A 21,788-nucleotide genomic window follows, 5' to 3' on the forward strand; every position below is an offset into this window, starting at 1 on the left:
AAAGTCCCATTTTTAAAAAAAAGTAAATCTATCAAATTCTGTCCTAAACAAACAAAGGGGGGGGGAATGGCTTTCCATGGCTTGTAGAGGATTGTTTCTTTGGCTCAACTTAATATTCCAGGGAAAGGTGTTCCATAATTACATGGAACAATTAGTGATCCTCTCTCTATATGATCATGATTATATTCCAACTTGATAAATGGCTGTTATTTCTAAGAACCGCATGTGAACACACATGAAGCTGCCTTATACTGAATCAGGCCCATCAAAGTCAGTATTGTCTACTCAGACCAGCGGCAGTGCTCCAGGGTCTCAGGCAGACCCTAACACACATATGAAGCTGCCTTATACTGAATCAAATCTTGGGTCCATCAAAGTCAAGTATTGTCTACTCAGACCGGCAGCGGCTCTCCAGGATCTCAGCCAGAGGTCTTTTCACATCACCTACTTGCCTAGTCCCTTTAACTGGAAATGCTGGGGGTTGAACCTGGGACCTTCTGCACGCCAAGCAGAGGCTCTGCCACTGAGCCACAGCCCCTCCCCCATATATACCAGCATTTCAGTCAGGCTTAGAGATATAGATGTGCAATGTTTAGGAAAAAGGCAGCCTCTGGGATCTCAAAGGTCATAAACTACAGATGTGATACATGCTCTCTTAGTCAAATGCCATGTTTCCCCCCTCTGCCCTCTCTCCCGCCCTTTTGTGTGCCCAGGAGATGTCCCCGGAGACCTCGCTTCCCGAGAACCCCGAGGCCTGCCCCGACTCAGCATCGAATGGCGGAGCCGTGCACCTGCATGCAGGAGGTGGATATTTTGGCCTAAGCTTTACTTGCCCTAATCTCAAAAACCCCATTAGCAAGAAAACCTGGACTCGCAAATTTAAAAGCTGGGCATACAGGCTACGGCAGACCAGCTTTTTCAAGAGAGCAAAAGTCCGGCAAGGTAGTGTGCTTACAGTCAGGGACCTAGCCCTAGGTAACATCTTGTTTTGATTTCCTTATGTTTGTTTCTCCCCCCCCCACCCCCTTTTGCATTTCCTGCACTACCCCATATATACCCTTCCCTCCCCTTACATCTTGCTCACCTGTGTAACATTTCATTCACCGCCATTTTTGTTTTCCAGTTTGATGAACTGGTTTTTTTTCCATTCCACAATAGAAGTATAGATCGCGAGAAAACCGAAAATGTTATTTAAAAGCTTACATGTATAATAGAATCTTAAAAAAAACAAAAAAAAACGATGTTGCTTATTAGTATTGTCGTGGCCTCCACTTGACCTGACCGTGTTCCCTTTCTTTGTGTCCCCCCTTCCTTTAAAAAGAATTCACAGCAGAGGAGATGGCAAGTGATGTTGCTCCTGATTGGGTTTCTCCTCCTGAACAAGCAACAGTGGAGAATGAGGCAACTGGTCAGTCTAAACCTCTGGCTGGGTCGTTTCAGCGAGGCCGATTTCAGGTTGGTATGTTCAAACCAGGCAACAGATAAATTGTGGGACTCCCTGCCCCAGGATGTGGGGACGGCTGCCAACTTGGAAGGCTTGAAGAGGGGAGTGGACAGGTTCATGGAAGAAAGGGGGTATTCATGGCTATTAGTTAAAATGGATACTGGTCATGCTGCAAACCTATTCTCTCTAGTATCAGAGGAGCATGCCTATTTTATTAGGTGCTGTGGAACACAGGCAGGATGGTGCTGCTGCAGTCGCCTTGTTTGGGGGCTTCCTAGAGGCACCTGGTTGGCCACTGTGTGAACAGACTGCTGGACTTGATGGGCCTTGGTCTGATCCAGCAGGGCCTTTCTTATATTCTAATTCGGTTAAATCCAGACGCCGTTTTACAATGAGAACTTTTTATTTTTAACGGGCTTTATTCAAGTGGCTGCACTCTTCAAAGCAGCCCGAAACAAGTTGCCACAGAACCATGAGACCGAGACGACCTGTCACTGATATTCCCAAGCAGGTCACTGAATATTTGCGAAAGAACAACAAAAAAGGAGGAAAAACTCAGCCAAATAACTTAACTTCCAAATCGCAAGATGTCATTGTTCCACTGTACACCTCATTGATCATGCCTTACCTGGAGTATTGAGTGCTGTTCTGGAGGCCTCACTTCAAAAAGGATGGGGACAGAATGGAGCGGGTGCGGAGGAGAGCGATGAGGGTGATCAGGGGCCTGGAGACCAAGCCCTACGAGGAAAGGCTGAGGAGGTTGGGAATATTCAGTCTGGAGAAGAGGAGGTTGAGGGGGGGACATGATTGCTCTCTTTAAGTCTTTGAAGGGCTGTCACTTAGAGGAAAGCAGGGAGCTGTTCCTGTTGGCAGCAGTGGCCAGGACTCGCAATAATGTGTTTAAATTTTGGGCGGAAAGGTACCAGCTGGATATCAGGAAAAAACCTGTTTACAGTAAGAGTTGTTCGACTGTGAAATCGGCTACTGAGGGAGGTGGCGAGCTCCCCCTCCCTGGCAATCTTTAAGCAGAGGCTGGAGAAACATTTGTCAGGGATGCTGCAGGCTGATCCTGCATTGAGCAGGGGGTTGGACTAGATGGCCTGTATGGCCCCTTCCAACTCTATGATTCTATACACTTGTCAGGGATGCTGTAGGCTGATCCTGCATTGAGAAGGGGGTTGGACTAGATGGCCTGTATGGCCCCTTCCCACTTTATGATTCTAGGATTCTACTTGCAACCTTGGGAATCATCCCACTTCTCTACACCACTGTCAAGACCACCTTCCTTGAAAAAGAAACCTGCCAAGTTCAGCATTCCCACCTTTTTTCCCCTCTTTTTCCGTTCCCGCTGCAGGTCGTTACGGTGCCCCAGCAGATGGCTTCCGGCGGCTCAGAAACTGACCCTCCTTTCTCAGAGCCTGGGGTGGGAGAAGTTGCTCCCAGACAGGGAGAAATTGCCGTGGGTGAAACGAATGCGTCGCCCACCACCCCTGAGCAACGGGAGCCAGAGGAGACTTCTGCCACCGCCAGCAGCATGCAGTCTTGCTCCGAGCCGTGGACCAAAGGCGGTTTTGTGTGGAAGCAGCCGAGTTCTGACAGCGAACTCTCCGCCCCCATGGGCAGGAGCTTGGAGGGCTGGGGGCGCAGCCAGCAGTCACCAGAGGAGCGGGGCGGCCCCCACACCAAGAGGCGCGGCTCCCTCTTTTACTCCCCCTCGTCCCCCATGAGCAGTGACGACGAGTCCGAGATCGAAGACGAGGACCTGAAGGTGGAGCTGCAGCGCCTGCGGGAGAAGTAAGAGCTTGTCTTCTGGGCACTAAAAATGGAGCTCTCTGGCTGGGTTTCTCATAGTTCTAAGCTGGCAGGTGACTGTTTATGCAGCAGGAGAGGGGGGTACCGCAGGATTCCACTTATGTGTCATAGCACTGATGGTCAAAGCTCTTTTTCGGCCCTGGCCCCTGAAGAAGAAGTTGGTTTTTATATGCCGACTTTCTCTACCACTAAAGGGAGAATCAAACCGGCTTACAATCCCCTTCCGTTCCCCTCCCCTCCTCACAACAGACACCCTGTGAGGTCGGTGGGGCTGAGAGAGTTCTGAGAGAACTATGACTAGGCCAAGGTCACCCAGCTGGCTTCATGTGTAGGAGTGGGGAAACCAACCCGGTTCACCAGATTAGCCCCTGCTGCTCATGTGGAGGAGTGGGGGAATCAAACCTGGTTCTCCAGATCAGAGTCCACCACTCTTAACCACTACACCGCGCTGACTCTCACCCTGCCTGGTGGAATAGCCTTTCTAGTGAGACCAGGCCCCTGCGGGACCTTAAAGAGTTCTGCAGGGCTTGTAAAAAGGGTAATAGCATTTAGGACAAATCCACTTAGGGAAACGCTCCCATTTCAAGGCATATTATTAACTCCATAGTTCTTTAGATGTATAAAGTCCCTCCTAGCCATGCATTTCTGTGGACAGTGACCCTTACAGCAGCTTGGTTGAGTGGCGTGGTTGCGGAATCATTTCCAGGCGCAGTTCAGAGTGCTGGTTCTGACCCTTAAAGCCCCATGCAGCCTGGGAACATGGAACCTGAAGCACCACCTTTTCCCAATATCAACTTGCCTACCCAACTAAGATCCACATCTCTGAAGTAAGGTGGGCGGCTAGCAGAGACCGTTTGTCCTCGACTGTGGAATGCCCTCCCCCAAAAATGTTTCTCTGGTGTTTGATTACCTTATAAGTACCAAATGAAAATGCTCAATTCACCTGGTCTTTCTTTTAGTATCTTGCCTTGCTGAAATTTCTCTTTAGGAAGAAACTTATTATTTTTTACTGCCAATATATCCACCTGTTTATTCACTATTATATACTGGGGTGCATTTTATGTTGTTTTTTACCTGCAGCTTTTTATTGGTAACTTGAATTTTTAAAAATCTGATTTTTTTGTCTCAATTATTTTATTATTTCATTGGAAGCTGCTTCAGACATCAGCTGATAACTAACCTGCTTGAAGTCTTCCTTCTGCTATTTCCACTGGGAATGGCTTTCCTGAAATCTCTCAGTAGCATCAGTAGCAAAAACATAGGACCGTAACCCATCCTCAAAGTCTTGTCAGAGCAGAAAGGTTTTATCTGATTCATTGTGAGTCTTATGAGCTTCCTCCATCCTCCTCCCCTTGCCAGGTGAACTGAGATAATTGTAGATGGAACTCTTCAATTAAGTCCAGACAGTTGTGACGGCACTAAACCAGATTTAGGAAAGATCACACCAAAACAACACCCAGGAAGTAGATGCTTAGGGGCAACGTGTGGAGAGGCTCCAAAAAGCCCTGCTCCAGTTTGTGTGCCATGTGGAACCTCCATGTGGAAGCAATGTTAAAGCCTTCCGTCCTCAATCTCAGTAGGCTGTGTGAAGGTTAGGGGGGTGGGCACAGAGGAAGGGTGCATATGCTTGAGCAAGACAACTACTGAAAGATACACAATCTACAACAGCGGTGTCAAACATACGGCCCTTGAGAGCTCTTATCTGGTCCGTGAGCCAGCCGAGGCAGCCATCCTCCCACTCTCGATTTGGGCTGTCGAGGCATGGCCGGGCCCAATGAAGTGACGTTTATGTCATTATCCAGCTCTCGTAGCAAATGAGTTCAACACCCCTGCTCTGTGAGCTTAACTCCATTATAATCAACTAGTTTAAAAACTTAACTCAATTTGATTAATAACAGAAGTCCATAAACAATCAAATAAAAAGAAAAATTACTTTTATGTTAATATAGTAAGCTTTGAATTATAAAAACTTTAACTTTCTCTAGCCATTCCTGCATGTCTGGTACCGTGTTTAGCTTCCAATACCAGGCAAAAACAAGTCTCGCAGCTACGATGAAAGAATTTCCTGATATTTCATAGGAAATCTAGATTCATAAATCAATAGAAAAATTTCTGGATTTGAGAGTACATCAAACCCTAACCCTTTCCTCAGTTTGTTGCTTATATTATTCCAGTAATTCACAGCACAAGGACAATGCCAACAGCCGCTAGAGACATTATACATCTTTGCAAGCTTCTTAGTAGTAAGATAACAAAGCTGATGCTGGTAGGAACCAGTTTTGGTTTGTTTGTGACACTGGATTTGGGCAACGAAGGAATAACCATGACTACTCTTTTGGATACTTAAAGCGCCCCCTTTTCCTTGCCCAGTGTTTCAGATGGTTAGGGGCTCTTTGGATTGCGCCATTTGAGATGGTTCCACCTTTGAGGTGCTGCAGCTTCCAGGGTGGTCTCCCCACTAAGTACTTGAAGGGCTGTCATATAGAGGATGGTTCCGAGTTGTTTTCTGTTGCTCCAGAAGGTTGGACCAAAACCAACGGGTTGAAATTAAATCAGAAGAGTTTCCATCTAGACATTTGGAAGAATTTTCTAACAGTTAGAGCGGTTCTTCACTGGAACAGGCTTCCTCGGGAGGTGGTGAGCTCTCCTTCCCTGGAGGTTTTTAAGCAGAGGCCATCTGTCAGCAATACTGATTCTATGAACTTAGGTAGTTCATGAGAGGGAGGGCATTTGGCCATCTTCTAAGCATGAAGGAGGGGTCACTGGGTGTGTGTGTGGGAGGTAGTTGTGAAATTCCTGCATTGTGCAGGAAGTTGGACTAGATGACCCTGGTGGTCCCTTCCAACTCTATGATTCTATGATACTAATCAAGGCTGACCCTACTGAGTTTCCAAGAGCTAACGAGATCGGGCTAGCCTGGACTATCCATGTCAGGGGATTGTGTAGGCAGGCAGGCCGTAAATCAGGAGAGCCTGTTTGCTGAGGCCAGTGTTTTCTCCTCTCCTTTTTCGCAGGCACATTCGGGAGGTCGTGAACCTCCAGGCTCAGCAGAACAGGGAGTTGCAGGAATTGTATGAACGACTCCGGTCCATCAAAGACAGCAGGTCAGAATCGTCCGACGTCTCCCTGCAGCTGTCTTCTCCACGCCGGCCCAAATCGTTCAAGAGCAAGCTGCGCAGCAGGCCCCAGTCCCTCTCGCATGCTGACAACGGCATTGTTGCTGCTGGTAAGGAAGGAAGGGAATGGGAGACAGTTCATGGTATTGGCCCCCCTGCAGGAAAATAACCCCAAGCTAAAGTTTCCCTAATAGGCATATTTTATTTTGGTTTGTTTTTAACCCTACTTTTCTCTCTGATGGGAACCCAAAGCAGCATATCGCCTTGTTTTCCCCTCCTCTGCCTTATCCTCCCAACAGCAACCTTATCAGGGTAGGCTAGGCTGAGAGTGTGTGATGGGCGCAACGTCACCCCAGCAAACTTCCATGACGGAGTGGGGATTCGAACCGGGTTCTCCCAGATCCTAGTCGGATACACTTAGGTCATTTATGCATGGGTACTTTCACTCATGTTCGCCCTTGGTCTGAATCGGTTGTTTCTTGGAGTTATGCGTGAATTTTCCATCCATTAGAGATTACCTCACTGCCAGCCCTCTCAATGACCAGGTATTCCCATTCCTCTGTTAACCCGACTCTTCCATCTTCCCTGAGCTCAGCCCAGCTGAAATCTCTGCAGAAAGCGCAGGACACGCAAGCTTGGTTTCGCTCACAGCCAGTTACAAAGCAGTATGTCCAGCGGCGGGAACTGAAATACTTCCTGCTTCCTTTCAGAGCACAAGAAAGGCTTTTTTAAACCGAGGCTTGGATTTCTCCCCCCACCCACTTTCTTTCAGATTGCTCCAGGGGTTTTGTTGTTGTTGTTCTTAAAATGCTTTTTTATGTGGCAATTCGGTTGGGGGTGGATTTTCTCTCACAGTAAGCAATACAAGTAAGCCAATTACAAAGCATTTAAAGGGGCAGGGACTTGATTTGAGCTTGGAGACTGCTGGCGCAGAGATTCCCTTAATCCCTACGCCAGTCCTCAGAGGGTGGAATGAGCATTGATGAGCCCATTAGTAAGTAATAACTTTAATCATTTTCTTATTGCCTTAACACACATGACATCATAAAGTAGGGGTCCCCCAACACAGTGCCTGCCAACACCTTTCCTGGTGTCCACCAAGTGTTTTCAGAAAATGGGTGGGGCTTTTGCCCCACAAGGCTTCTGATTGGCAACTGGAAGATTTTAAAAAATGTTGCTTCTGCAGCAGCCGCCACCAGAACACAAGGATCTTCGCTGTATGATTGAAGGTAAACTTCCGCGGTCATTGTACGGCTGGCTCCACCTCCTGTGGCAGCCATTTTCTGGTTGAGCCCAACCATCCTCTGTCAGTATTCCAAAGGTGGTACAAAACTGGAAAACCCTTATGCTACAAAATCAGCAAACTACGAATAAACAGCATAAGCCAAAAAGGTGCAGTGTATGTCTGTATCAAAAAGTATCACAGCCACAAAGTGATTTACTTTACCAGAATGGAAGCAATAGTGATATGATGCTGATTATATGGTGAATTTATAAGAATATTATGTTGGAGAATTGAAAAAGCTTTAGCTCATTCTGAGCAATGCGAAACAGTCTTTAAAAGAGGCAGCAAGGCCGTTCCGTCTTCTCTTCTTTAAAGTTTTCTCCTTTGGAAAAAGGAAAAAAAAAAGCTTCAAGCCATATGGACTACTGTTCTTCCACTTACCTTTCCTTTGTGATGTATTCATTGTTCATATCTCCTGCAAGAGATTAAGAAAACACCATGTGTCAGTCTTAAAATTTCCATAGTATGTGATGTATATTTGTGTATTGCTCTGTCTGTGAATATGTGTTATTGACATATACTTTGTGGTTGTGATATATACATACATTGCACCTTTTTGGCTTATGCTGTTTATTTGTAGAATTTCAAAGGTGCCCGCAGGCTTAAAGAAGTTGGGGACCCCTGTTGTAAAGGCTTGGGGACCCCCCCCCTTTTTTTGTATAATATATTTCCCCCCAATGCGCCAAGCTCTTCCAAAATGCCTCTTGAGAATCGATCCCTGTTGGATGCTCAGATCCTCAAGAGAGCCACGCAAATAGTTACACTTGGACAAAACACGTTTCAACTCAACCGACTGCAACTAGTTTTGGTGCCTCTAATGTGTGTGTGTTAAGTGCTGTCAAGTCGCTTCCGACTCATGGCGACCCTATGAATCAATGTCCTCCAAAGTGTCCTATCCTTAACAGCCTTGCTCAGATCTTGCAAATTGAGGTCGGTGGCTTCCTTTATAGAGTCCATCCATCTCTTGTTGGGGCTTCCTCTTTTCCTGCTACCTTTAGCTTTTCCTAGCATGACTGTCTTTTCCAGTGACTTTTGTCTTCTCATGTGACCAAAGTACGACATCCTCAGTTTAGTCATTTAGCTTCTAGGATCAGTTCAGGCTTGATGTGATCTAAAACCCACTGATTTGTTTGTTTGTTTTGGCTGTCCAGGGTATCCGTAATACTCTGCTCCAACACTCTGCTCACACCCATACACAGTAATAGGGAATACGATGGCATGAATTAACCTGATCTTGGTGGCCAGTGACACATTCTTACGCTTCAGAATCTTTTCTAGCTCCTTCATGGCTGCCCTTCTCAGCCTCAACCTCCTTCTGATTTCTTGGCTGCAGCCTCCCTTTTGGTTGATGATGGAGCCAAGGAATAGAACGTCTTCAACAATTTCAGTTTCAGTGGTGTGCTTTTTTCCCCTCCCGCCCCTCCTCCGCCCCGCAGAATGTTGCTGCGCCACCACGGCTGCCTCCGTGATCGACTATCAGTTGAGCATTCAGGCCCACCTGCTGCACCAGAGCTGTTCGCAAGCAGAGCAGAGCCAAGGTATTTGTGCACTCCCCTTTTTCAACGATCTCAGCGCCTCCATTTGTAACACGTTTCATCCCTAGTTAGTTCCTCCCATGGAAATACACTTCATGAATTAGGGCTGTTTAACTTGGAAAGAAGGCGGTTAAGGGGAGACATGATAGAGGTCTATGAAATTATGCATGGTGTGGAGAGAGTGGACAGGGAAAAGCTTTTCTCCCTCTCATCATACCAGAAGGCGGGGTCGTCTGCTGAAGCTGGAGGGGGAGAGATTCAAAACGGATAAAAGGAAGTATTTCTTCACACAACACAGTTAAATTGTGGAACTCCCTGCCCCAGGATGTGGTGATGGCTGCCAACTTGGAAGGCTTTAAGAGGGGAGTGGACATGTTCATGGAAGAGAGGGCCATTCATGGCTATTAGTCCAAATGGAGACTAGTCATAACGCTCACCTATTCTCTCCAGGATCAGAGGAGCATGCCTATTCTATTAGGTGCCGTGAACAAAGACAGGGGAATGCTGCTGCAGGCGTCTTGCTTGTGGGCTTCCTAGAGGCACCTGGTTGGCCACTGTGTGAACAGACTGCTGGACTTGATGGGCCTACGCCAGATCCAGCAGGGCTTTCCTTATGTTCTTATGGAGGAGAGGGCTATCCATGGCTACTAGTCATGATGCATACCTATTCTCTCCAGGATCAGAGGACCATGCCTATTAGGTGCTGTGGAACACAGGCAGGATAATGCTGCTGCAGTCGTCTTGTTTGTGGGCTTTCTAGAGGCACCTGGGTGGCTGCTTGTGAGGGTCTCTGTCTTTGTGTCTCTGCTTTCCATCACCTGCGGTGTTATCAGTGAACTCGTAAAAGCAGTTCACACCTTCTGGTCTCAGGCGCCAGGCCTGATGGCCCATGTATCTTCCCCCCCGCTGTTCTTCCTGCCAGTACTCCCTCAGGCCGGTGCGGCCTTGGAAGTGTGATAGCCGCACCAGACTTCCTGGGATCCGTCTGATGTTTTGTATTATGCCAAGCTTGTAACTTCCCATAACAATAAGTGTGAACCCCAGTGCCCCAGTGCCCTGGAGTCAATATATTCTGTAAACCCGTATAGCCCCTCACTTGCAACTTTCTACCTGTGCCTGTCTCATCTCCTGAAGGCTTCAATAAATCGATTGTTTCTGTATCAACGTCTGAGCAACTGATTTGGAGAAGCAAACTCAGAGAGGGGGATCTCTCACATTAAGTTGCAAGTCCCTTGCCTCTCGGACTGCAGCTGTACCGCTTTGGACAGAATGTCAGCCGACGAGGACACCACCCCTAACCCCGATGCCCCCAAGGAACCGGACGAGCCGGAGAAGCCGGACCCGAAGGAGGAGGGAGCCAAGCCAAAGAAACCGAAGGGTCGCGCCCCCGACCAAGATCGGGACGGACGTCCCCGGGGGCTTACTTATTGGCTGGACTCTCCCAAGGGCTGGTCGCTCTCGCGGACTGCGGCGAAGGATCGCCGGTTGGCCTTCCCCAGCACGGGACTCGAAGGGGACCCGGCCCGCAAAGAGGCCCTCATGGAGGAAGAACGAAAGCAGTGGCAGGAAGACCGCCGGGCTATGCAGGAGCAGATGGAGATCATGCAACGCGTAATGGGTGAGATGGCCACGACCCTAGATGCGCTGAAGTTGCAACCTCCAGCCGGTGCTCCCCCAGACGGGGCGCCGGTAGTTCCGCCCGCAACCCCTGCCCCCCCGGCCCGTCGGGACCTGAAAGTCACGTATGACGGGTCGGGAGACCAGTTGACCTTTTTTATGGTCCAAGTAGACATTTTTATGCGGGAACAAGGCCGAACCTTCGTTTCTGAGGAGTCCCGGGTGCAGTACGTGGCTTCCTTACTGCAAGGGGAGGCGGCTGCCTGGATGGTGTTGCAGTATGAACTCCGCTCGCCGGTGCTGCGAACCCTGGACGAGTTCATGGTAGCACTCCGAAACCGTTTTGAGGACCCGACTCTGGGTGAGCGGGCTAAAGCCTCCCTGATGCAACTGCGCCAAGGGACTAAGTCGGTGGCGCAGTATGCAAGTGAGTTCCAGTCACTGGCTAGCCGAATTCTGGACTGGAGTGAGGCTACCTTGGTACAATGTTTCAGGGAGGGTCTCAACCCAGACCTCCAACATTGGGCCTTCATGCAAGGGAACCCCCCGGATGTGGAAGGTTGGGTTCGCCATGCTGCTGACATCGAGAATCGCAAACAACTCCTGAACTTGTCCAAGCAACGGCTTGGGCGAGACCCCAGGCCCCGAGGTGACCGTGGCCGGGAACTCCGGCAAGGGGGTGGCGGGGGTCTCTCGGCCGCGGAACGCCGCAAGCGGTTCGAGGCCGGCGTCTGCCTGATCTGCGGGGGAAAGGGTCACTTTGCATCGCAATGCCCCTCTCGCTCAGGCCGTCCGACCCCCCCCCGCCAAACCCAGGCCGAGCCGACGAAACCGGCCGCCGACAGCCAGCCTCGCCGCAGAAGTGGACCACTGAGCCGGCGCTCCGGCGCACCCTCCGCTCTCCACGCGCGCCCCCAGGATGGGGCATCCGACTCTACGGTCCCATCGGGGTCCCGGATTACAAATACCGTCTTTGATTCGGACGGCTCCCCGGAAGCCACCACCCCGTCCCCCTCTTCCAGCGAGGAGGAAGAGTGGGAACAGCCGGCAAAAAACGCCGTCGGTCTGCTGTAGAGGGGGCTCCGCAGCAGACCGTCCCTATCGTTGTGCAAGGAGCTCCACCGATGGTAAGCGCCCAAGAGGACAATGTATTTGTGCGTGTTCATCTGTCCCTACCCAAAGGGGGTCCCCCGTTAGAGGTCCCCGCGTTGGTCGACTCGGGGTGTGCCCGCACCATGATAAATGAGGAAACTGCCAAGAAGTTGGGTGTCCGGCGCAAGCGGCTTCCGGGACCCCTCCGTTTTTCCCAAATGGACGGGAGTGACTTTAAACGGGGCCCGGTGACCCACAGAACTGCAGCCGTGATTATGTCCGTGGGGGAACATTGGGAACGGTTGTATTTCACTATCGCCCCTATTGTAACCCCTGTGGTGTTAGGGATGAACTGGTTAAGGGGGCACAATCCCTCCATTGATTGGGTTAAACGGGTGCTTTCCTTCCCCGAAAACCCCTGTGGGTTGCATGACAAGGAACGGGTACTCAGGACTCCAGCCGCCGCACTGGTAGGGTCCCCCGCCCCAGTCTCTCCTCAATTACCCTCTGAGTACTCGCAGTTTACTGATGTTTTCGATGTTAGAGAGTGCGACGAACTGCCTCCCCACAGAGAAACGGACTGTGCCATCGAGATTGTAGGGGAAGGCAAACTGTCTAAGGGAAAGGTTTACCCCATGAGCCCTAGTGAAAAGACTGTATTGCGAGACTATCTGGATGTCAATCTGGCGAGGGGTTTCATACGCCCCTCCAAGGCTCCTTATTCAGCCCCAGCTTTCTTTGTAAAGAAAAAGACGGGAGATTTAAGACTGTGTATTGACTTTCGCAGACTGAACGCAGTCACCCAGTCTAATGCTTACCCCCTCCCTCTTATTCCTGACCTTCTAGCACAATTAAAGGAGGGCCGAATCTTCACCAAACTGGACTTGGTAGAAGCCTACCACCGCATTCGCATCAAAGAAGGAGACGAACCCAAAACGGCCTTTTCCAGTTGTTTTGGGATGTTTGAGTACCTGGTCATGCCGTTCGGACTTTCGGGGGCTCCGAGTGTCTTTATGCAATTAATTAATGAAGTTTTGCATGATTTACTGTTTCGGGGGGTGGTGGTATTTCTCGATGACATTCTTATTTACTCTGAGACCATGGAAGAACATGTGCGCCTAGTACGAGAAGTGCTCCAGCGGCTGCGGGAGCACAAACTGTATGCTAAGGTGTCCAAGTGTGAATTCCACCAACCTTCTATTACATTTCTGGGGTATGTGATTTCCCACCAAGGGTTGGAAATGGACCCCGCCAAGGTCCAGGCGGTGCGGGACTGGGAAACCCCCACTACCCGCCGCCAACTTCAACAGTTTTTGGGGTTTGCCAACTTTTACCGGAATTTCATTCCCAACTTTGCCCAAGTTGCGCTTCCCCTCACTGCCCTGTTGCGTACCAAGGACAGGGGGGCTAGCGCCGCACTCCCCTCAGCCCGTCTGCAATGGTCTCCCCAGTGCCAGCAAGCTTTTGAACGTTTAAAGCTACTTTTTTCATCCGAACCCGTTTTGGCTCACCCGGATTGCACCAAGCCCTTCGTGGTGCAGGTGGATGCCTCGGATGTAGCCATGGGCGGGGCCCTATTGCAGAGGGATGAGGGGGGACGGTTGAGGCCATGCGCCTACTTCTCCAAGAAGTTTTCCCAGTCCGAAATCAACTGGGCCATTTGGGAGAAGGAGGCAGCAGCGGTCAAACATGCCCTTACCATATGGAGACACTTCTTAGAGGGGGCCGAGCTGCCGTTCGAAGTGTGCACAGATCACAAGAATCTTGAGGCTCTCAAGGGAGCTAGAAAACTCAATGCCAAACAAATTCGGTGGGCCCAATTTTTTGCAAAATTCCGGTTCACCCTCAAACATGTCCCTGGCAAAGAAAATGCCCTAGCTGATGCTTTGTCACGACTTCCCCAGTATCGCAACGATTTCGATCGCCCCGTCGACTCCCTGTTCACTCCCGAACAGCGAGGGGAAGTCCCTGGCTTGGCCGTCACCACCCGATCCCAAGCCCGCCAACCGGAGACCCCCCCTACGCTCAAAGGTATCCCGGAAGCATTCCAACAGCGACTCCGGGACGCCTCCTTACAGGAGGAGGAGCACCATCTCCTCCCCACTGGCCTGGAACGAACCAACACTTGGTGGGTGCAAGGGGGGAAACTATATGTCCCATCTTCCCTTCGCAAAGAAGTATTGGGACTTGTACATGGGGCCAGGCTAGCGGGTCATTTTGGTTTCATAAAAACGCTTCACCTGGTTCGAAGGCAATTCTGGTGGCCCGGTATGAGATCTGATGTAGAGTTGTATGTGCGCAGCTGCCCCACCTGCGCCACAGCCAAGAAACGGATGGGAAAACCCCCGGGGCTTCTCAAACCGCTTGAGAACCCCTCCCGTCCCTGGGAAGTCATCGCCATGGATTTTATCACCGACCTACCTCCAAGTCGGGGGAAAACGGTTCTCTGGGTTATCACAGACCTCTTTTCCAAACAGGTTCATTTCGTTCCATGTGCAGGTCTTCCTTCAGCCCAGGGCTTAGCTAAACTGTTCATCACGCACGTCCTCAGGCTACACTCGATCCCGAGGAAGGTCCTCTCCGACCGGGGGGTCCAGTTTGTTGCCAAATTCTGGCGGGCTTTCCTAAAGTTAATGGGAGTGGAGGAACAGGGCCTTTCTTCCGCCTATCACCCCCAAACGGATGGTCAAACGGAACGAGTAAATGCGGTAGTAGAATGTTATTTGCGTTGCTATGTAAATTTCCACCAGGACGACTGGGTCGACCTGCTGCCATTTGCCGAATATGCGTACAACAATGCGCCTCATTCCTCTACCGGCTTTAGTCCCTTCCAAGTTATATACGGGACGGATTTTGGCCCTTTCGGTTCTGCCCCCGTCTCGCCAGAGCTCCAGTCTACCCCTGATCTTCAGGAGTGGATTCAGGTGGTTAAATCCACCTGGCCATGGTTACTCAAAAATCTGGAAAGGGCAAAAAGCAAGTACAAGGAACAAGCAGACAAACACCGGTCTCCGGGGTGGGAACTCAAGGTGGGGGAGCAAGTCTATCTGTCCACCAAAAACCTCCGCTCTCTTCGCCCCTGCAAAAAACTGAGCGACCGTTATGTAGGACCTTTCCCCATTACCAGAGTAATCAACGAGGTTACCGTGGAACTGAGTCTCCCTAAGACTCTCAAGGGAGTTCATCCAGTCTTCCATATAAGCCTCCTCAAACCTTATGTAGCAGCTCCCCAGTTCCACCCCCCTCCCGCTCATGAGATTCCTACCGTAGTAGGAGGGGATACCCATTTGGAAATATCCAAGGTTTTAGATTCCAAATGGAAGAAAGGGAAACTGTTTTACTTTGTTCGCTGGAAAAACCTTGGCTCCGCTCATGACGAATGGGTGGCCGCACCCCACATGGCAGCTCCTCGCTTGGTCCGAGAATTCCACCTCGCTTATCCCGATAAGCCTCGTCCTCTCGGAGGGGGGCCTTAAGGGGGGCAGAATGTGAGGGTCTCTGTCTTTGTGTCTCTGCTTTCCATCACCTGCGGTGTTATCAGTGAACTCGTAAAAGCAGTTCACACCTTCTGGTCTCAGGCGCCAGGCCTGATGGCCCATGTATCTTCCCCCCCGCTGTTCTTCCTGCCAGTACTCCCTCAGGCCGGTGCGGCCTTGGAAGTGTGATAGCCGCACCAGACTTCCTGGGATCCGTCTGATGTTTTGTATTATGCCAAGCTTGTAACTTCCCATAACAATAAGTGTGAACCCCAGTGCCCCAGTGCCCTGGAGTCAATATATTCTGTAAACCCGTATAGCCCCTCACTTGCAACTTTCTACCTGTGCCTGTCTCATCTCCTGAAGGCTTCAATAAATCGATTGTTTCTGTATCAACGTCTGAGCAACTGATTTGGAGAAGCAAACTCAGAGAGGGGGATCTCTCACACTGCTATGTGAACAGACTGCTGGACTTGATGGACCGTCAGATCCAGCAAAGTTTCCTCAGGAGGAATCAGATGCTGACTCCCAGCTAATTGGAGATCAGCTGGGAGTCAGCTTCTGATCCCTTGCTGGAATTAGCCCGTTGGTTCTGAACTGCCTGTCAAATAATTATCTATCTGACCGGAAGTGGTGAACAGGTCACGGGCTGAGCTGGCAAGTGCTTGAGCATCCCTGTATGTAAGCTTAATTTATTCTTGAGTATAAATTTGACTTCCTTTGGTGCAGAACGTAAGACTTTTCAACCCTCAACCACACCAATGTCGCCTCTCATGGCTGTTCTGATCAGCCCAAGGCAGAGAGAGGCCCAAACAGTGCATGCCATTTCAGTCTTCCAGAGGCGGATGTCTGTAACGGGCATTTTAAAAAATCCCTTCTCCTCAGATCCCCTCTGCATCGTCAGCAGCACCGCATCTTGTCAGCAGGCTGCATCCAGCAAGAAAGGGATGTTCACGGATGACTTGCACAAGCTGGTGGACGACTGGACAAAAGAAAAAGTGGGGAATTCCCTGATCAAGCCGAGCCTCAACGAGATCAAACAGAACAAGCACCGGCTGGATGCTGACAGCTGGAGCAGAGTGTATGAGGTGAGGGGGGCTTACGTGGAGGTGCGGACCCCCTGGCGGAGGAGGCGACAAAGTGGTCTGTAAGCCGAGAGATCTTGGGCCTGGGCCCTCTGGAGGATTAGCTGTTCAGGCAAGCCCCCTCCCCACACCGTGGCTTTCCTTTCCATCTTCTTATGAAGAAGAAGAGATGGTTTTTATATGCTGACTTTCTCTACCACTTAAGGGAGACTCAAACCAGCTTACAATCACCTCCCCCTCCCCACAACAGACACCCTGTGAGGTAGGTGGGGCTGAGAGAGCTGTGACTAGCCCAAGGTCACCCAGCTGGCTTCATGTGTAGAAGTGGGGAAACAAACCCAGTTCACAAGATTAGTGTCCGCTGCTCATATGGAGGAGTGGGGAATCAAACCCGGTTCTCCAGTCCACCGCTGCAAACCACCGCTCTTAACCACTACACCAGAGCCAGTGTGGTGTAGTGGTTAAGAGCGGTGGTTTGGAGCAGTGGACTCTGATCTGGAGAACCTGTTTTGATTCCCCACTCCTCCACATGAGAGGCAGAGGCTAATCTGGTGAACTGGATTTGTTTCCCCACTCCTACACAGGACACCAGCTGGGTCACCTTGGGAAAGTCACAGTTCTGATAGAGCTCTCTCAGCCTCACCTACCTCACAGGGTATCTGTTGTGGGGAGGGGGAGGGAAGGCGATTGTAAGCTGGTTTGATTCTCCCTTAAGGGGTAGAAGTCGGCATATAAAAACCAACTTTTCTTCTTCTTGTAGACTCCCTGGCCCCAGAGAAAGTGAGTGGTGGAAAGTGCTGCCAAGTTGCAGCCAACTTATGGTGACGGTAGGGTTTCCTCGGTGGTGTCCCATCCAGGTACTAACCAGGGCCAACCCTGCTTACCTTCTGAGATCTGGCGAGATTGGGGTAGCCATCTAAGTCAAGGCAGAGACGAACAGAGGCAGTTTGCCATTGCCTGCCTCTGTGTAGCCACCCTAGACTTCCTCGGTGGTCTCCCGTCCAAGTGCTATGCAAGGACGTGTCCCTGTTTAGCTTCTGAGATCTGACAAGATTGGGCTAGCCTTGGCCAGAGAAGGTTTTAGGCATACAGAACCGGGAGCAATCACTTAGAAAGGACTTTGGCCCTAAGCAGTTTGGAGGGGGAAGATGTTAACAACTGAGTGTCTCCCATAATGTACGTAAACAAGCGTTTGTTTGGGATCTCAAGGTGTCTGCCCATCTCCTAGAATTCCTGTAGCATGAAATGATTGGAACTGGCATTTTTGAAAATTTCCTACAGTTGGCCTAAAAAATCCACATTTTTAATTTTGGGGGCAGCAGCTGTGATGATGGGCACCACAGTTTTGGGCACCAGTTGAAAGAAAGATGTAGACAATCTGGAAAGTGTCCAGAGGAGGGCAACGAAGATGGTGAGGGGTCTGGAGACCAAGTCCTACGAGGAAAGGGTGAACGAGCTGGGTATGTTTAGCCTGGAGAGGAGAAGACTGAGAGGGGATATGATAACCATTTTCAAGTACTTGAAGGGCTGTCATATAGAGGAGGGTGCCAAGTTGTTTTCTGTTGCCCCAGAAGGTCGGACCAGAACCAACGGGTTGAAATTAAATCAAAAGAGTTTCCATCTAGCCATTAGGAAGAATTTTCTAACAGTGGTTCCTCAGCATGAGAGCCAGAGTAGTGTCGTGGTTAAGAGCTGTGGACTCTGATTTGGAGAACCGAGTTTGATTCCCCACTTCTCCACATGAGCGGCGGAGGCTAATCTGGTGAACTGGATTTGTTTCCCCACTCCTACACACGAAGCCAGCTGGGTGACCTTGGGTTGGTCACAGTTCTCTCTGAACTATCTCAGCCCCACCTATCTCGCAGGGTGTCTGTTTTGGGGAGGGGAAGGGAAGGTGATTGTAAGCCGGTTTGATTCTTCCTTAAGTGGTAGAGAAAGTCGGCACATAAAAACCAATTCTTCTTCTTCCTCAGTGGAACAGGCTTCCTCGGGAGGTGGTGAGCTCTCCTTCCCTGGAGGTTTTTAAGCAGAGGCTAGATGGCCATCTGTCAGCAATGCTGATTCTATGAACTTAGGCAGATCATCAGAGGGAGGGCATCTTGGCCATCTTTTGGGCATGGAGTTGAGGGGTCACACTGGGGGTGTGGGGAGGGAGTGAGTTGTGAATTTCCTGCATTGTGCAGGGGGTTGGACTTAGATGACCCTGGTGGTCCCTTCCAACTCTATGATTCTATGATCTCTCAGCAGGGGACTCTGACCGTCCTGAATTTCAATCCTCTTCCATGCATTGTTGTAAAAAAGATGTAACAAAAGAGTACAGAGTTACTGAAGCATGCAAGGGAAAACTCTGGAGTGTGGATTTGTTTTACTTTGAATTATCTCATTCCTCACTCTCTCTTTCTCTCTCTTTTTTGTCAAGACAACGACTTCTACGCTGGGCTACACGTCGACGTGGATTTCCTCGCTCTCCCAGATCCGCGGGACCGTCCCAGCCACTTTGCCCCAAGGACTCCCCCTGTCGCCCTTCCCGGGCGGGCTGACGTCCTACGGAGTGCCCCACGTATGCCAGTACAACGCCATGGCGGGGACTGCTTACCCGGTGCAGTGGGTGGGCGTTTCCGGCACGGCCCAGCAGTCCGTGGTCGTCCCCTCTCCGCCCTTGGGACCGTTTCAGCCAGGGATAAGCATGCCGGCCTTCCCAGCATCGCCTGTGCAAAACCCAACTCCCATCCCCCCGGGTCCTAAATGAAGGCGGACGGCTAACGGAGGATAGATATGGGGACTGTGCCTATAACTCATGATTCCATTCCTCTGCCTTGCGTTCTGTGGCCTGGATTTTGGGGGGGGGGTGTGACTTCCCCAGGGCGGTGACGTGGGAGTGGTAGGGGAGGCTGCCTTTGCGTTCTCCTCTTTGAAATACTTGATTTAATTTTCAATGGGGGGGTGATTTTTTTAAAGTACTTGAGAGAGCTTTGGCCTGTGCATCTCATTGGTCTGGAGGTGGACAGCATGCCCATCTGCTGCTTATTAAGAAGCCTTCCCTTTCATTCTCGCCCCCCCTTCCCTCCATTGCTACCGTTTTGGGGGCCGATCGTCACCCTTCTTAAAAGTGTACACAATCCTGGCGGTCGAGTCAAACCTATCGAAGGGAAGGAAACAGTGGGGAGGAACAGAGTCTCAGATTTCTCCGTCATTTTAGGTTTCTGTCGGGTTTCATTGACAGCTCGGGATTTTTTGTAGGCTAGGTTACGGTAATAAAACATGACGAGCTCTGTTGGCGTGACTAGCTGTTGTGGAACCCCGTCCCTCCCGGGGGGAGACTACCGAAGGACGAGACGCACAGATAAATGCCGCTAGCGATTCCGTGCTGCAAAGTCTGTAGCTGTTTCCCAGGCAATCGAAATACAGCCGTTTTATCCAGTGGCAGCTAGCTGATCATACGCACACTGCATTCGAGAGATGGGTTGGGATTGTTGGCCTGACTTTTGCATTGGGGGGGTCATGTCTTTTTCGTTCAAAGTTTATTTTGCAGTTGGCGAAAAAGAAAGAAACATCTTTATATTGTGGTGGTTGTGGGCGGGGGGGGGGAGTGGGGAGGAGGGAATGCCTAGGAAGCTCTTTTAATCTTGTTCCATCTCTCCTGTTTCGCCTCGTTTGTGATCCATTCTCGACACGTCCTTTGGGCGGACTAAGAATTATGCGTGGAAACAGGGTCATGTGCGGAAAGGTGTTTTCTTTTTCCATTTAGTGGACCTGCCTTACAGTGAATTAGATCGATGAAGGCTCTTAGTGTAGGTGAACCAAGGTTGCCTCTCACGGCATAAAATACGTGGCTGCCACGCTTGATCGCTGACTCCCGAAATTAAGCAGGCCCTGTTGGCAAGTTAAGTAAGCGTCTACGACAGAAAGAAAGTAGTCCTGGCAGGGCTTCTTATTGTTTTGCCCCATCCAACCTTAAAAGAGGAAATTATGTCCATTCCGAATCTGTAGAGATCCAGAGGTGAAAGGCAACTGTTTTAGGGTGTTGCGTATGTCATACAACTCCCACTAAATCCTGTATTTTGCCTGCTTGTGAGGTTTACACTCGCATCTTGACAGGAGGTTACCTTGATTTGATGGTATCTCGTTGGCTTGATTGGGCTCTAAAGAATGGAAGCCGTCGTAGCGGTTAACACTCTGCTGTCCCTTACTTTCTTTCCGTTGCCATCTCCCCCCTCATTGGAACATTTTAAGATGTTGCGTATCAGTGGCTTGCTTCTCCTATTGATCCCGGAAACATTTGCCAGCATGTTCCTGTACTTGCTTTTCCTCTTTGTATACCCGGGCTGAGAACCGCAAAGCTCTGATGAACTCCCAGAGTTAAATGCTTTCCTCTAGGGTATTGAAAAGATGTGTGGTTTCCTAGAACATTGAAGCAAGGCTTGCTTTGCGGATGACTTTTTGGAGGAGGAAAAGGAGGGGGTCGCAATCCGCAGTGCGATTAAAACAGAGCATTTGAACATCAAACCAGTTACAAGTACTTTGGTTTAACGGTGTTGTGGATTGGACTGTTGGCCTTGCTGTAATACTTTTCCTTTTGGGGGATGGGTTAGTTCTGGGAAACAAGACTTTTGTTTTGTTAACTTGGCCTCTTCAAATAGCATTCTTAACTTAATCCACCCTTGGAGCACCTGGGCGTTTTGTGGCTCTTTTCCCCACCCCACCCGTCCCCAGACAAAAAGGACTTGTTTCCGTTGCATAATGCGGCCTTCTTGTTCTGCCTGCAAAGATTTGCAGTGCCTTGTGATAGATAATCTTTAGCATCTTTTTCAGATTTTTGCTGGAAAGGTTTTTTTAAAAAAACACTAGTTTAGACTTCTGAGGTGTGATGTTTAAACAGTGCGTTGCTCTCCATCCCATAATGATACTCAGCAAGGGAGGTGTACATACCTGGGGAAGAGATTCAGTTTGAAGAACTGAGGAGAGATCAGTGTTATGTCGCATTCTTTTTTAAATATATATATACTGTGGTCTTACTTCTTTTGTTGTTGTTTTCATCTCTTTTAAAATAATTAGGCATTTGGGTTCAAATACACGTTTTCTAGTTGGAGGAGTACCAGGATTGACAGGAAAACGTGGACACAGTGTGTTTTATGTGAAACGTTTGGCCCATCTAGATAACTTGAACTTCCTCAATAACAAAAAAAACACTAGGAAAATGTCGAGAGACATTTTGCATTTTATGCAGCAAACACTTGGGTCCACGGGTACACAAAGAGGTGCACTGGTGTTCTTGCAGCGGATACCTAAAGCATACATGGAAAGTGTGCGCGCGCCCATGAACTAA

General features: G+C 49.8%; 1 protein-coding gene across 1 annotated transcript in view; it reads left to right on the forward strand.

The window, feature by feature from the left end:
• The window catches only part of WNK3 (WNK lysine deficient protein kinase 3), a 102,345-nt gene extending 82,837 nt beyond the window's left edge, over positions 1-19,508 (forward strand). Inside the window, exons 17-22 of the mRNA XM_056850223.1 lie at positions 714-942; positions 1,322-1,455; positions 2,799-3,238; positions 6,271-6,482; positions 16,263-16,465; positions 18,882-19,508. Coding sequence (XP_056706201.1) covers positions 714-942; positions 1,322-1,455; positions 2,799-3,238; positions 6,271-6,482; positions 16,263-16,465; positions 18,882-19,211 — 1,548 coding nt within the window. The 3' untranslated portion in view covers positions 19,212-19,508. The remainder of the gene's footprint in view (positions 1-713; positions 943-1,321; positions 1,456-2,798; positions 3,239-6,270; positions 6,483-16,262; positions 16,466-18,881) is intronic.
• Positions 19,509-21,788: the final 2,280 nt, after the last annotated feature.

This window comes from Euleptes europaea, chromosome 1 (assembly GCF_029931775.1).
Source record: "Euleptes europaea isolate rEulEur1 chromosome 1, rEulEur1.hap1, whole genome shotgun sequence".
NCBI lineage: Eukaryota > Metazoa > Chordata > Lepidosauria > Squamata > Sphaerodactylidae > Euleptes > Euleptes europaea.